Source organism: Gopherus flavomarginatus, chromosome 5, assembly GCF_025201925.1.
Source record: "Gopherus flavomarginatus isolate rGopFla2 chromosome 5, rGopFla2.mat.asm, whole genome shotgun sequence".
Taxonomy (NCBI): Eukaryota; Metazoa; Chordata; order Testudines; family Testudinidae; genus Gopherus; species Gopherus flavomarginatus.
In genome coordinates, this window is record NC_066621.1 from 20,768,072 (window position 1) to 20,783,919 (window position 15,848).

Consider the following 15,848-nt stretch of genomic DNA (forward strand, 5'->3'; position numbering starts at 1 on the left):
TGTGGCCACTCTGCAGCGCTGGCCCTATACAGCTGTACTAATACAGCTGTAACAACCAGCGCTGCAAAATTTTAGATGTAGACATGGCCTTAGAGGGAAAGGGGCGAGTAAGTCATCCATACCACTTCCTGCAGCAACCTGGCTATTCCTGAGCGGTTTCCTCTCTAAGCACTCACCTAACCTGCCCCTGCTCGTCTTCGGCAACGTGACATGACAAGGCTTTAGAAGGGACTTGATAAATGCAAGGCTATGAAACTCTTCTGCCTGCAGGACCTCAAGGGAAAGGAGACTTAAATGATCCTTGGAAATCAGTGGGGGATGAGAACTTAGACATGAAGTTATACAGAGTATCTCAAGGCATTTTGCTGCTTCTGCTCCAGGTCACAAACTGAGCCCTCAAAGGGGTCTGGGGAATAGTTTTTCTCTCCCACTACATGAGAAGGCTTGGCACAGTTGGTTGGGTGCAATTATTTGATGCTGGAAGTAGAGATGCTCATCTCTGTTAGAGGCACTTGGTACAAGACACAACCGGGAACAGGTGCCTGGCCCTGCTTCGGGAGGGAATCTCCTAGGTCTACGCACTGCAGCACTGGAACTCACCGAAATCCCCAGCTTCCAACTCCACTAACAGAGTCCTGCAGTGTCCTCTGCACTCAGTGGAAGGTGCAATATTCAGGGTTAGCTGGCCACTTCCAACAGCAAACATGCTGTGCAGTCTGTGGGTCTGTAACAGATAGGAAGGAGGAAAGATATAGATGAAGGAGCTTCAAAAACTCTTCCTGTCCTTTCAGGGCATGACTCAACCAGGCCAGTGGCTGATGTTAAAAGACTATTTATTACGGGGTTATCAAGATGAAATCATACCAAACCCAAGACCCTGAAAGCTGCTGATGCCCCCCGTTCAGCTATACAAAGCAGCACAGCCCCACCACTCCTCCGCACTCAAAGAAAAACAAACAAGATGAGGAGGAGGAAAAATGGGCCCCCGAGGTGGGGGAGAGAATGGGGCAGAGGCCCAGAGTAAGGGGATGTGCCCAGGAGCACCCATCACTGATCTGTGCCAACAAAAAAAATGGTTGGGAGCTACTGCATTAAACCAACTTCACAATCCTCCTCCTAAGTAGCTATAGGTGTGTCTACACTGCAGTTAGACACTACCAGCTGGCCTGTGCCAGCTGACTCAGGCTTGCGGCTGTTTCACTGAGGTATAGACATTTGGGCTTGGGCTGCAGCCAAGCTCTGGGACCCTCCCCCCTTTAGGATCCTAGAAACCGGGCTACAGGGTAAGCCTGAATACCTACACTGCAATTGAACCAGCTGGCACAGGCCAGCTGCATGTTTTTAACTGCAGGGTAGACAGACCCCAAGTCAGATCCTTATCTTACAAATAGGGAAACTGAGGCACGGAGCAGTCAAATGACTGGCCCCCAAAGTCACAGTGAGGCAGGACAGAAGCCGAAACAAAACCCACCCATCCCAACTTGCTTTCCCCATGCTTGAACCATCAGACAAGAATCTCCATTTTCCAGTGTGCTTGGGAAAAGCAGTTGATTGCACTAGTGGGAGAAATGTATTCCTGTGCAGAGCACCAGTACACAGCCCAAGCCACATGTGAGCACGTCCTGGTACATGTGGTGCATAGGGCTTACACTGACTCTCTGAACATGGGTGATTTCCCTGTGTCGAAGCCAGTCATGTACCTACACAAAAAAGGAAAGCATCCCTGTGATGGATTTCTCACCTTATTCCCTAACTCTGGGTTGCGAATGAGAAAGCAGCTTTCCAGGGAGATTGCCTTTGGGAACGCCAGCAAAGAAAAGGCAGGGAAAAGTTCGTGGAGAATCTGAGTTTTATTCAGGGCTTTGTACCTATAAAACATTTAAAAAAAAAATCACTTTAGGATAATACTTAGAACTTATATAGCCTCTGTCCAATGACAAAGGTCTTCACAAACATTTATCCCCGACGCCCGTGAGGTTGGCAGCTACATATTATTAATAGTCCCATTTTATAGATGGGGAAACTGAGGCACAGCCAGGTGTAGGCTCTTGCTCCCACAGAGTCATTGTCCGAGTTGGGATTAGAATTTATGATTCCCCAGCTCCTCCGCCTGTGCCCTGGTCACACCATTCCCTTACACAGTGATGCATCTTTGAACAGGAGATAGGATGAGATGAGTCGGGGGAAAAAGGCTTCATTCTTCATCAGAGATGTCTAAGGAGTTCCCTTCCCTACGTTCCCTTAGAAAAAGCTGTTCTAAGTCGTTAATCAAATAAAATCATTATCAAAATGGGGAGAATCCACCCTGCATTATTATTAACTATCTATCTGTGTAGAGGTAGCGCCTCGGAGCCGCAGTCCTGGGCCAGGATCCCATTGCGCTAGGTGCTGTACAAACACAGAACAAAAAGTCCACAAGTTCAGACCTACTGAAACCACACGTAAGGTTTAGGGTATCCAAGTCTATTCACTAGGCCAGTGAGGACAAGATAGTTTGGCAGAGTGGGGGGTGTTATTTTTAAATCTCTGCCTGGTGGACTAACATGATTAATCCTTCTGTAGCCTGCAGCCAAATCACTCATCATAACATCACTCTTGATCGATAAGGAGCACTGTGTTTTCTGCAAAAAGAATCCCACTAAGCATTAACCAAAGCATAGACGTATCACACCCTTCCCTGAGCTTGCTCACACTCCCTTCCTCTGCCCCTTTCTGAGAAAGGTCCCATGACCTTGGGGGAGGGATAGTTCAGTGGCTTGAGCATTGGCCTGCTAAACCCAGGGCTGTGAGTTCAATCCTTGAGGGAGTCATTTAGGGATCTGGGGCAAAAATCTGTCTGGGGATTGGTCCTGCTTTGATCAGGGGGATGGACGAGATGACTTCCTGAGGTCCCCTCCAACCCTGATATTCTATGAAGTCTGGATAAGCAGAGTGGAATGGTGTTTGTAAAAGTATGGTGCTGCCCCTACATGGGACCCTATCACGCTCCCTCACTGTGTCAAAGCCTTGGACAAGTGTAGCGCTTTAACACAGCTCACAGACATGGTCAACACAAGCTGAGGCCCCCGTCACACTTCAAGACTCCACACAGTTATATCTGGAACATAGATGGTTTCCTTCGGACTGAGATCAGATTATGCCCAAGAAATTGTACCATGCGACCCAAGTTCAGCCTGATCTTTACTGTGAGGAACAGCACACAGAGTCCCAGGATGCAGCATTCCACATTGAGGCCAGCAGTCTCCATGGACTGCATTTCCATTAGGAGCAAAGGTGGGCTAAATTCTGCTCCTATCTTGTCTCTGCCAATCAGGTGCAACCCTCAGGCTTCTGAGAAGTCATCAATACGTTTCTGAACTGGGCAAAGCTTGGGCACCCCTGGAAAAGGGTGGCATACAATTTCCATGTGTTTTGTCTCAACTCACCATGGGAAGGCAAATGGAAACATCTGTCTTGGAAGGCAGCGCCAGAGTTCAGCTGAATTCTCTTCTATTGTGATCTCTGTCAATTCTGGGTACTGGGACTGAAAATGCTTCAGTTCATCATAAGACAGATGCTGCCCTGTCTTAATAACAGCAAAAAAGAAAGATCAGCAGCATTAACCTGGCCTATTTTCTCTCCCATTTCCACTTCCGGCCATCACATCAAAAAGACGCAGCCATCTCGGCTTTGCATTTTAACAGGAAGAGCGATTAACCATTGGAACAATTCACCTAGGGATGTGTGGGATCTCAATCACTTTAAGTCTTCAAGATTGGATGTCTTTCTATAAGAGCTGCTGTAGCTTAAACAGAAATGATGGGCTTAATGCAGATAACATGGGGAGTGGTTCTCTGATCTGTTTTATGCAGGTGGTTAGACTATACGATCACAATCCTCCCTTCTGGCATGAAAAACATATGCATTACCTTGATTAGGAGGGGCTGAGGCCTCTGGAGGTTTTCTGATAATTGTCCTAGGTCAGTCACTACCTGGAGGCTTTGAATGGCAGCGCAGCAAGAGCAGTTGGCAGGAATCTCAGAACCATTCTGCCTGCAATCTAGTCCCCACCAGTCATGGCACTCTGGAGGAAAAAGAAACATCAAGCTTTATATCGAGATGAGTCAAATGGAAAGGTAACGGAATCCAGATTATAAACTCTTTATCTCTAAACTCAACACAAAGTATTGTCAGGTTACTGATGGCATCTAAGATTTATTAGCTATTAAGAATAATTAATCGGGCAAGCTTTGTTGGAGTAACAATGTTGCTTTTAATAGACTTTTTCCTTTGGTGTTAGAAAAGGCAGTGAATTGATGTTTTTGGAGACAGGGTCCTGGGGCTGTGCATGGAAGAGCTTTATGGAAATTTCCATTTGTCTGTAAAAGTGTGAGGCACGCGGGCTAGATTATGCCATTACTACAGAAGTTTTGAGGAAATCTGATGGGCCTTTATTATTGTGTGACTAAACTGAAACAAATCCACAAAGAAAATGTTTGGATTGCTCTTCCGTTTAAAAGACATCCAGAAGACAAAACTAAGTCACCAGGTTTAAAATGTCCTTGCTGGTGTCATTACCACCACCTTAGACTATCAAAATCTTTCGCTTTTCACAACCTCAGCTGCCTATTTGCTTTTTACCTGGCACTCAGCTTGGGCAGGTGCCATTTGTGTCCCTAGGCCAGTTTCAATTATACAGTAGCACAGTGCTGCTAGGACTTGGTTGCAGGGCTTGCAAGGGAATGGTTTGGATTTAAACAAGACAGACACTCTGCTGAAATGTATTCTTTTAAATCGTCAACATTTTTATTTCTATCTGGTTATGTAATTTTTTTTTTAAAAAGATCAGTTTGGGTGCTGAACTCTTAGTCAATCCTTGCCAGAAAGAGGCACAGAAGAGGTAATGACTGACCACAATGTTCAGGGGTCCACATATGTAAATTGTAGGATCAGGGTCTCTGCTGGTAAAAGCTACGGTCCTGATTATACAATCTGATCTGTACAGGGAGACCCTTATTTATACCTTCATGGAGTCCCAGTGAAGTCAACAGCGCTCCACGTGGGTGCAGGGGACGGCCCACACACCTCAGATTGCAGGAGCAGGCAGGGCTGAGTTAAAGCAAAACAGAGCCCCACACACAGCTCACATGGTACCCCATAGACCTGCTCCCAGCCTGTGGCCCTGACCCCGCCTTAGGGTGCTAGCACATTTCAGAGAGAAGCCAAATGGAGCCAGTCTCTTGGAGCTATTGTTTCATGCCACCTGCAGACTCAGACAGACATTAGTGACACTCAGATCACATTTTCAAGTCTTTCTTTGCATCCAAGAGGGCTGGAAACATTTGTAACCAACGCTGAGATTCTCATCTCATGTAATTCCAGCAGCTGAGATCCCAGGTATGGGCTTACAGTGCCTACGCTTTAATCCGGACATGCCATAAGGGCCTTTAAGCTGTGATTTTCCAAATCAAATGGAGGGTTGGGATGGCCAGGAACTGGGTACCCAACTCCTTCAGATGGCTTTGAAGCTCATAGCCTAAGTGTTTCTACTGAACATGCACCCAAACAATTGGAGACTTTCTTAATACTAAAATCAATAAAAATAAGCAGCTCCCAAATGTGAATGAACACTGGAGTTATTACATGTAACAGGTTATATCTGGTGGGCATCATACGATGAGAAAGCATTAGATGTATTTCCCCTACCTTAGCTCCCCTCCTTGCCAACAGTCAAGGAGGTTTAAGGTTCATTGAGGGATAACAATATGGGAGGGTTATTTGGAACGATTTTATTAATTTTTTTTTTTAATTCATGCAGGTCCCAGGCTTCAATTCTTTATTATGTGGGAATCTGTAAGGCTTGAACAGTGCATTTCACATATTACTGCTGATATATGGACTAAGAAGGATCAGGATAGAATTCATGTTTCTCACTGGAAAACACACAGTTTTTGGTTAAAAGATATGAAAGTGTAACATTTTTATTCCCAGCAAAAGGTCAATTCCACCCCTCCACATGCATGATATTTTAACAGACAGAAGAAGCAGCCACTTCAATGGGCTGTTCCCATCCTCCCAGCTTACAAAAGAGAAAAGGAAAATCTTTGTTTTGTCAGCAGTAGGGAGTGTGAATTTAAAAACCCATCTGGTCGCTGATGGGAAACAAAGACCTGAACGATCTCATCGGCGTAACTGCGGTCGCCATTAGTATGGGCAGAGAACAATAAAACGTATCTTGGGACTAGACAATGGCAATTCACAATAAAGCAAGGAACATTAAAATAATCTGTTTATTGTGAAAGCCTCTAAACACTGTCCGAAGGTGTTGTAGCCAATCGGTCTGCTGAAATTCTATACGAGACGAGAGCACAGTAGCCTGCATGATTGTATGTTAATCAGCTCTCCAGTCCAGAGCCCAATTTCTTTTTTGAATTAGCACGGGATATTTGCATTCTCAGTTGCCCGATTGAAGAGGTTATTTATTTTTGCCACGAATAAGCCATCTAGAAAGCATTCGAGATGTATTCCCAGTGCTGCCAGTGGGGCTGGGTTGGTTTGTTTTTAATTAATCTTTTAGATTTATCGTTGAGGGTGTTAGTCTGCGCATCAGAATGCATGTGACCTGCATGAGAAGTGTGACTGGAGAGGAGGGCCAGGCCTTGCTAAGAAAGGAGGGAGTGATGAAAGGCTCGTAGACTGCATGTAGATAGGAGGACAACACGCCTATAAGAGCACACAAGGGATTGGAGCAGGCACTTCACAAAGTATTTGTTCTCCATTTCGATTAGACTCCTACATTCCTTTCAGATTATGCCTGTGTCCAGCCACCCTGGGGGATCATTGGGTTTTAAGTGAAGCACACTGGGTGTGTGATCTGTTTGTAGATTTAACAGGAGAATGCACCTTCATACAAAAAGGACAGACTGTTACCGTAGGGCTGCGATTATATCAAGCTCCATTGCAAACTTAAAGCTGCATGTGTGCGTAATTATTCCCGGGATGAGTGGGAGTGGCTGCTGTATTGATATGTCCTACTACACATATACCTTGCAGAGGCAACGGTCTAGCTGCAACTACCCTTCCCTCCTCTGCTGTATTTTATACAGCGCACTCGCTTTTCACAGGAAGGCAACTGCTGTGCGGTGACCACAGCCTATCATGCTGACCAATATTGCCTCATTCTCACATCACTCTCTCCTGCCTGCATGTGGTATCCACCACCTGTCTTGTCTTAAATTTAGGTCACCAGGGCACCGACTGTCTTTTTGTTCTGTAGCTGTACAGCACCTAGCGCAACGGGGCTCTTATATGCTACTGCTAATGCAAACACACAGATGCAGTAACAACTTCTTTTTGAATGTTACTGTAATTAATATAAGAGGGATTTTGGGTCAACATTTCCATGACAGAACAAGTAGTTCAAATTGTAATCGGTTTAAATGACCACCCCACCCTCTTTTACATTTCCACAAAATCTCTCAGTATTTGGCCCTCTCCTCACCAAGGAATGCAACGGTCTTTAAACTGGCAGATGCACATGAATGCCGAAGCCAATAAGGGCTTGTGTGCAACACAGCTGGACTTGAAACTAAAAGGTTCTTAACAAGCTTGGGCACTGCTCCTGCAATTGGATCTGTCCGAATCCACCCTTGTGCCTGTGTAGAACCCCAATGAAGTCAGCGGCGACCCACTCACACAGAAAGAGTGAGGCCTCAGTACCAACTTGTTCTCCTTAGTCAAGGCACCGTATTGTGGTTTAACATCAGTCAACAGCAGCAGGCTGAGACAAGGCCAGAAATCTAGTTCAGGGACCCTGTAAAGTTCTGTAGTGCCATGATGCGGAGAGCTAGGCGCAGTCCCTGACTCTGCTGAAAATGTTATGCTTGTGGAAGCAAAGGCAGCTTAGAGCTCAGATACTTAAGCGCTTCAGAATGCAACGTTTTATGTGTATCAAAACTTTTAAGAGCTGACAGTTCACTGGCTAACCTCAGAGCCAGTTGGCCTCTACAAGCTTCCACAAGGGCCACAAAGCACCCAAGACTCAGAAAAGCTCCTTTAGGCAAACTAGTGGCAGTTTATTAGGTGGACCGAAGATGAGTTCTCTGCATCAGAAAGCCTGCTTCAAAGGCAATGGGAAAAAGCCCAGTGACTTCAATGGGCTTTAGATCAGGTTCCAGCTTTTTTGCAGTCACTGTTCTAGATGCTGCCTTTAGAGAAAGGGATGGCCACCATCATTCATGCTGAATGGAAAAAAGCTCCCTGCACCAAGCAGACACGGCAGTGAGACAGTCAAGCAAAGAAGCCTCCCAACCTGATTTCAGACACATTTTCTTCTGGGTTTCCTGCCTCCTCTCTCTGAATAAGTCCTAGGAAGTCTTAACAAGTAATAGCACTAAACCCACCTGATCTTGGTTCCACAGGAGTCTTTTCATTGATTTCAATGTGCTTTGGATCAGGCCCTTAAAGAGTGCTGGTCTATATGCTGGGTCTGCGTGCTTAATTTTTGTTTTTCCTTCTAAGTCTATTGTGCTGATCAGTTTTCAATAACCACCACCCAATGCTGCAGCCTCCTCACAGGATGTGAGCTGCATTGTCAGACAGTACCAGAGCAGTGGAAATCTGGGTGGGTTGACAAATAAGCATCAGAGATCTAGGTTCCAAATCAGCTGTGGAATAAGCGTGACTAATTTTAACCCAAGACGACTCAAAGGTGAATTCAGGCTTCAGGTGGACCCCTACAAGCATGGAAAAATGACATCTATTCTGTTGCTTTGAGAGCCAGGGGATGATTATCTATTCAGATTTTAGGTGCACTAAATACGATTGAAATGGACATCTGCTGATCCTTCCATAACAACATCTGCGTATTGCTATACAGCTGCTTAAACCACAGGCCTTTCAAAATGGCTTTAATGAGACCCCTGCACAACAGGGAATATTTTGAACAGTCCAACAAATTTCTGAGAGGGTCTCCAATTTCTGATGATTGCCTGAGACCCAAGAACTCCTTACTCCCATTTGCAGGCCTATTTCACAAGTTCTTTTATGGACGTCAATGGGAGACATCACAAGAAAAAGGGTCTATTTCCCCAGACTTTAAGGCCAAAAGAGCCATTATGGTCATATAGTGTGTCCCCCTGCAGAGGATTTTTAATTCCTGCACTGAGCCCAATAACTTGCCACTGAGGCCACGTCTACACTACAGCATAAAATCGAAATTATTAAAACCGGTTTTATAAAACTGGTTTTATAAAATCGATTTTACGCATCCACACTAGGGCACATTAATTCGGTGGTGTGCGTCCATGATCCTAGGCTACCATCGATTTCCGGAGCGGTGCACTCTGGGTAGCTCAGTAAAAGAATGAGACCAATAACTTCGATTTCCGTCCACACTAAGCCTAAATCGATATAGTAATATCGATTTTAGGGTTACTCCTCTCGTTGGGGAGTACAGAAATCGATTTTAAGAGCCTTTAAAATCGATTTAAAGTGCCTTGTAGTGTGGACGGGTACAGCGTTAAATCGATTTAATGCTGTTTAAATCGATTTAACGCTGTAGTGTGGACCAGGCCTGAGCTAGAACAGATCCTTTGGGAAGACATCTGATCTTGATTTAAAGACTGCAAGGGATGAAGACTCCAACTGCATCTCTAATTATTCCAATTGTCAATTGCCCTCACTGTTACACATGCACTCCATGTTTCCAGTTGCTTCAACTTTCAGCCCGGGAGCTTATGTCATGTCATTTTCTGCTAGTTTAAAAAGCCCTTCTGGAAGTAGGGATTTGCAGAACCGAGCCCTTAACCTAAAAGTGAGGTCTTTGTTCCAAATGAACCACTACTGCCATGACAGCAAAAGAATATGTGGCCAAAGTCACAGAAACCTGTCTTCATGCCTATGACCAGAATCCTTTATCTGGACAAAATACAGAGTTAAACAACAGCTTCATTAAATCTGCAGAAGGATGCAGGCCTCATCTTGGTGTTGCTAGGCACCCCATTTCTGGGCCAAGATTGAGCACAGCTAAACAAAGGCTCTCAGTTCCTCTAGCCAGCCCTGACAGCACTTAACTGCCTTTAGCCTCCATTCCAGAGTCATCGTCATCTCATCTTCCATCTGTGCTTGCCTCTAAGAAACGACCAGCCAATGGCCAGGTTAGCACCACTGCCGACTTCTAACCTCTACACCCCCTCGTGTGGCTCACTCAACTATTTGTATTGTGTACATTTTTTTTCTGCTATCTCTACTGCAGTTTCTACATCCTATACCCAATGATTCAGCTTGCAAAGTGCTTTGGGATCCATCGGGATGACAAGCACTTCGTAACTGTAAGATCCTCTAATCTGACTCTGTGAAAAGTCTGCTACCTAAGAATCTCAAAGCACTTTACAGATATTAATTAATTAATGCAACTTAGTCTCTGAGGAAGGAAGCGATGATCATCCCTATTTTACAGCTGTGGAAACTAAGAGCACAGAGATGAAGCATTTTGCTCAAAATCACACAGCAAGACAGTGACCAAGCCAGGGCCCGAAATCGCATCTTTGCTACAAGGACTATCCTTCCTCCATAAATAAAATGATTTTTAAACTAGGCTAAAAATTAATTCAGTCATTTATAATATAAAGTCAGAATGAGACCAAGTTGGTGCGGTAGACATCAGATGAGTTCAGAAAGGTCTATTTTCACAGGAGTGTTTATTATTACAATGGAGCACTAGCTGCACTACAGTTAAGATTGAAAGGTAATTTCTGTTTAAACAGAGGGAGGGATAGCTCAGTGGTTTGATCATTGGCCTGCTAAATCCAGGGTTGTGAGTTCAGTCCTTGAGGGGGCCATTTAGGAATTTGGGGCAAAAATCCATCTGGGGATTGGCCCTGCTTTGAGCAGGGGGTTGGATTAGATGACTTCCTGAGGTCCCTTCCAACCCTGATAGTCTATGATTCTATGAAAGGCTCTTCTTAGTGCTCTAAAACCCAGATGCTTCGTGGGGTATGGGTAGTGATCCAAATTTGAGGTCACTTGACCAAAGGGTTCCAAAGATACAGCTCCCTCACTCCAAATAAACAGCTTCTGAAAAGGTATATTCTGCCAATGTTTTTTTGCCCAGACCTAGGGATCAAACCTTGGATCTGATCCTGACACAAGGATCTCACTCACTTGAGGGCTACCCCCAGAGCGCATGGTACCCACTAGCCTTTGGTGGGGGAAGAAAATTCAGAATGTTATCATCAAGAATTTGGCTCTCCCATTGGGCTCTGGAGTAAGGGCCAAGCACCAAACAGATCACTGAGCATGTGCAGACAGCAAGGCTAATAGGATTTGTAGGTGGAAAACTTTCACGGCAGCTGGATAGCTTGAGGGGCTAAGTAGTAAGCCTCTGATCCCAAAGAACTTACCCAGCCAGCATCAGGTCAACTCTCATCTCAGTCAGAAATCTGGAAAGGGTGGGAAAGCACATTGCTAAAATCTGGCTGTGTCATGGGGGGGGTTCATTTTGGGGGAATGTAATCAAAGTAAAGAAATGAGACGCGTAAAGCTTGCTGGCAGGGGAGGGAGGATTCTGGGGAGGTTGAAGGGGTCGAAGGAGGGACACTGGGAAGGGGACAAGAGAGTGAGTGTCAGAGGAACTAAGGGAGAATGGGGGCAGAGATGCCTGTCAGCCCCACATTCTCCCCTTCTGCGTGTACTGGGACCTGGGGGTCCCCTACTTCTCTAGGGGCATCTGAGCCCATCTCACTGCACCCCTCATGTGAGCAGGGGTATGGGAAGGGCTTGCCTCTCAGGTGGTGTCTGAGCCCTGCTCTCATTCCCCTGGGCGTGTGCCAGGATTGTGGGGGGGGGGGGGGGGAAATGCGTCTACCTAAGGGAACCTCTCCCCACGTGTGCCAGGTTCTGTTTTATATTGCGGTAGCACCTAAGGGATTCAGGCATGGACCCAAACTAGGCACCGTACAAACAGAACAAAGAGATGGCCGCTGCCTAGTGCTCACAATCCTCATCATTACCTCTGGGTAATTTAGATATAGCTCAACAACCTTCAAAGCTGGTGGAAAGCATCTGCCAAGGGAAATCTGCTAACAAAATAGCCTACGGTTCGTTCTGGGTCAATTGGGTCAATGTCTCATGGGTCAAAGTCATGCATTTCACCAATGGGCAAGTGGCTGGTCAAAGAACATCTTTCACTCATAGCTAGAGGGACTGAATAATCATTCTGATCCAGCTGAAAATGGGGAAATAAAATCTCCAACTTCATTTGAATGGTCGGATTCACAATTCATGTAAACGAGTGATCAGAATAAGCAGGGCAATTTTGCAGCAACTGATCTGTTCGTTGAAAGATAAAAGTTCTGGCTGGCTGAAAAACTCCTTAAGAAATCCACTCCACCCTGCACCTCCAGCTATGAGCAGATGCCCTGTAAGGCAGCATACACAACGCTGACTCCCAGCACAACTCAGACAGGAAAATTGCACCACCACTTTGCAATTCTACAGCTGCTTCCATCCAAGGATCACAACACACACATGAAGCTTCACAATAGCCCTGTGAGGCAGGTATCATTCACAGGTGTAGCACATCAGTGCTTCCCCCAGAAACCTTTGCTAACAAACATACGAGGGCAGGGGGAACAGGGCGGAGGAGGGAGCCAGGGAATGGGAAAGATACTGGAGTCTTCCAAATGTAAAAATATAGCAAGTTTTCTGCATTCCACAATCCCGAAATAATGAGGCGTTAGTTTACCGTCAGCTATTTCAAATAAACAACCCCACTGCTTGAATGAGGGCCAAAGTAAAGCTGAAAAATACGAAGTCTCTATACCACCCTTCACTGCAAAGCCAGCCTGACTTTTCCTTTTCCTTTTTTATTTTTAAAAACATGAGCCAACACATGTGTCTGCTATTATGTCTCATGAGCTCGCAGCAGCAACAGGATTCAGAGGGAGCCCTGGGGCATAGCGAAGTCGGTGCAAAAGCCGAGTGCCCCATTAGGCAGAAGTGCTTTTTGCTGGGAAGCGAACAAAAATCATCATCTGTCTGTCACCAAGGTTTGTGGTTGATGGTAAAAAGGAAGGCCAGTCCAGCGGTCAGTGCGCTGGCATGGGAGACCCAGGTTCGGTTCCTGCTCCACCAGAAAAATTCATGCCCCTGAGAGACACAGTTAAGCTGACTTAAGTCTCGGTGTAAATGCTGCCAGGTCGTTTTATCACATGGCACCGTCAACCTAGTTACTGCCTCTCAAAGGGGATGGATTTACGGAAAATCCCCTTTCAGTGCTGTATCAAGTGTCTACGCTACAGTCAGTGGTACAATGCTGTAGCCCTTGTAGTACTGATATACCCTCAATGCCTCAGTCCTCTGTCTGTAAAATGGGATAATGATAACACTGCCCTATCTCACAGGGGGCTGTGAGGACCAATATGTTAAAGATTGTGAGGTGCTCTGATGTTACAGTAATCAGGGCCATATAAATCCCATAGACATAGACATCTGTGGGTGGCTGGCCCAGCAAAGGCTGCTCTGGAAAGGGTTAACCTCACAGGGAAGCTGGAACATGGTTGGGAGCCAAATAAGCCTCAAGCAAAACTGGAGGTGGCCAGCCAAAAGACAAACATTGCTGTTGTACTTTCTCCCAGCTGTTCAGGGCCAGCTAACCACTCCCTCTGTGATCTGTCCCACACTTAGCACTCAACAGCACCAGAGAGGAGCTCTGTAACATTATAACCACACTTCAGTTACATTTTGTTGCTTAAACATGACAACTGTGGCGAGGCTAATTTTTTATCAGTTTCATGAATACTCTATTTGAACACATTTTTAGACTCCTCCGATCTAGATGGCCTGGTAGTCTGAGCATAGGACTGGGAACCAGGAACTTCCAAATTCTAATCTCACCTCCAACACCTACTCCCCTCTGTGGTCTGGGGAGTCACATGGGCTAATGTTTTCACAAGCAGTCTCTGACCTTATATGCTGCAGTTTTTGTGTGCCCAGCATGAGATGTCTTGGGCCTGATTTTCAGAAGTGCTCAGCACCTGCAGTTCCCATTGATTTAAATCAGGGTAGAGGATGCTCAGTCAGGATCAGGCCCTAGATAAGGGTAGCTCCTCCTGCCAACATGGGCATTTCTTTCAATTTCGTGGCAGAAACACCAGGGAAGATTATTTTAACCACAGAAGCAATGATGCAGGACTTGTTTGTTTCACCTCAGTGTGGCTGCCTTCACACCAAATAAAATGCAGTTGCAAAGCATGTTGAGGAGAGCATTTAGTGGACCCGACAGCAGGTAATATTAGCATAAACACCATTTGGAAAAGGATATAATCCTTGAGGTTTTCATTAACAATTTGGGGGGCAGAAAGATTTGAGAATAAAGTTCCAACCCACTGAAAATTTAAATACACACACACACACACACACACACACACACACACACACACAAAAACAACCCTTTGTTGTGTCCAAGTGATTCAGGGACAACTTGAGGGCTCCTATGGGAAATGGAGAGGGTGGAACATATTCACTATTCTTTTCATTCTAGTATGTGACCAAAATGTGAAGCAGAAAATAAGCGTTCAAAGAGAAGGTTCTTGCAGTGAGCTGGGCAGCTCAGGAGATCGCAAACGGGCAATGGAACCTTCTCCCTCAAGTTCGCTGGCTCAAATCCAGCCTGAGTTGTGACTGAAAGTTATTAACATCCCCGGGTGGGCTTCTTGGGGCAGAGACTAGCTTTGTGTTCTGTGTTTGGACAACACCTAGCAAAACGGGGTCCTGGCCCATGACTTGGACTCCTGGGACTGCAGTAATACAACAACAATCTGAAGGTTGTTTGAGGACTTGTGTGAAATGAGTTTGGTGAACTACGTCTCAGGCCATTTCTCAGGAATCCACATCACAAAGAACACCACTAGTGGGTCACTGACAGTGGATTATCCACTTGCCCCTAGAGCAGCTCCTTCCAGGGCAGGTGTGTGGCAGGCAAGCAGGCTGCGTGAAGGAAGCTTGAGCTGATGCAGTGCAGAGTGCACCTGTTCTGTTGAGAAGGGTTCAGCTATCCACAGCTGTCAATCTGGCATCTAAATTCACATTGAAATGGCAATAAAAATATCAGAAGTATGCAGCTACTTTGATGTGGCGGGCAGGGGCAGGGGGTGGGGAAGGAACCTTATGAGAACCAGCTGGTCAGTCTGTCTGTCAAGCTATTTATATCGCGTCCATTACCACGTATCAGTTCCACATGCCCCTGGGAAAAGCACCTATCTATTTTGACTAGGTGCTTGCATGGCCCCCCTATTACCATAGTATGAGGGGCTCACAATCCTTATAATACATCCTCGCAACACTCCCAGGCGCCTGGCAGCCCCTTGCCTCTATACAGACGCTGCCTGCGATAGTGCCAGTTAGGTGGGTTTTGCATCTAGCATAGCTTTAAAATCCATGCAAAGTTACAGTATTTAAAATGTTTTAACAACTTCTTCTCCCAACTTCCCAGAGTCCCTGGCTTTCCCTATTCCCATAGGATGCCTTTCCATCTCATACCATTCACCCCAACATAAAAAGGCTGATCTGGCTCCCACTGAACTCAACAGGAAGATGCTCATTGACTTCAACAGAAGCTGAACTGGGACTTCGCCTCCTTCATAGATATTTCCCACAGTGTCAGGAAACCTTACTGTCCTTTCCCCGCTCAAGACAACCGCGTACATATAAACTGCAGCATCTGAAAGTGTTTAAAAAGTATTTTGGCATTTTATTAACTAGATCAAGTTAAAAAAATTCAAAGCCTAGAACTATCTGCCGTGTTTCTCTTTCCAGCAGAGAAGCTGAGACACATTTTACTGGCACGAAGGACATTTTTGCAATTACAT

At 45.6% G+C, this 15,848-nt stretch overlaps 1 protein-coding gene across 4 annotated transcripts in view; it reads right to left on the reverse strand.

The window, feature by feature from the left end:
* Window positions 1-15,848, reverse strand: part of C5H6orf89 (chromosome 5 C6orf89 homolog) — a 33,684-nt gene that overhangs the window by 7,169 nt on the left and 10,667 nt on the right. For all 4 annotated transcript variants that reach the window (XM_050956372.1, XM_050956373.1, XM_050956370.1 and 1 more), the window contains exons 4-7: window positions 3,909-4,063; window positions 3,426-3,565; window positions 1,742-1,868; window positions 601-724 (exon numbers count right to left, since the gene is read on the reverse strand). In XM_050956372.1, coding sequence (XP_050812329.1) covers window positions 601-724; window positions 1,742-1,868; window positions 3,426-3,565; window positions 3,909-4,063 — 546 coding nt within the window. The remainder of the gene's footprint in view (window positions 1-600; window positions 725-1,741; window positions 1,869-3,425; window positions 3,566-3,908; window positions 4,064-15,848) is intronic.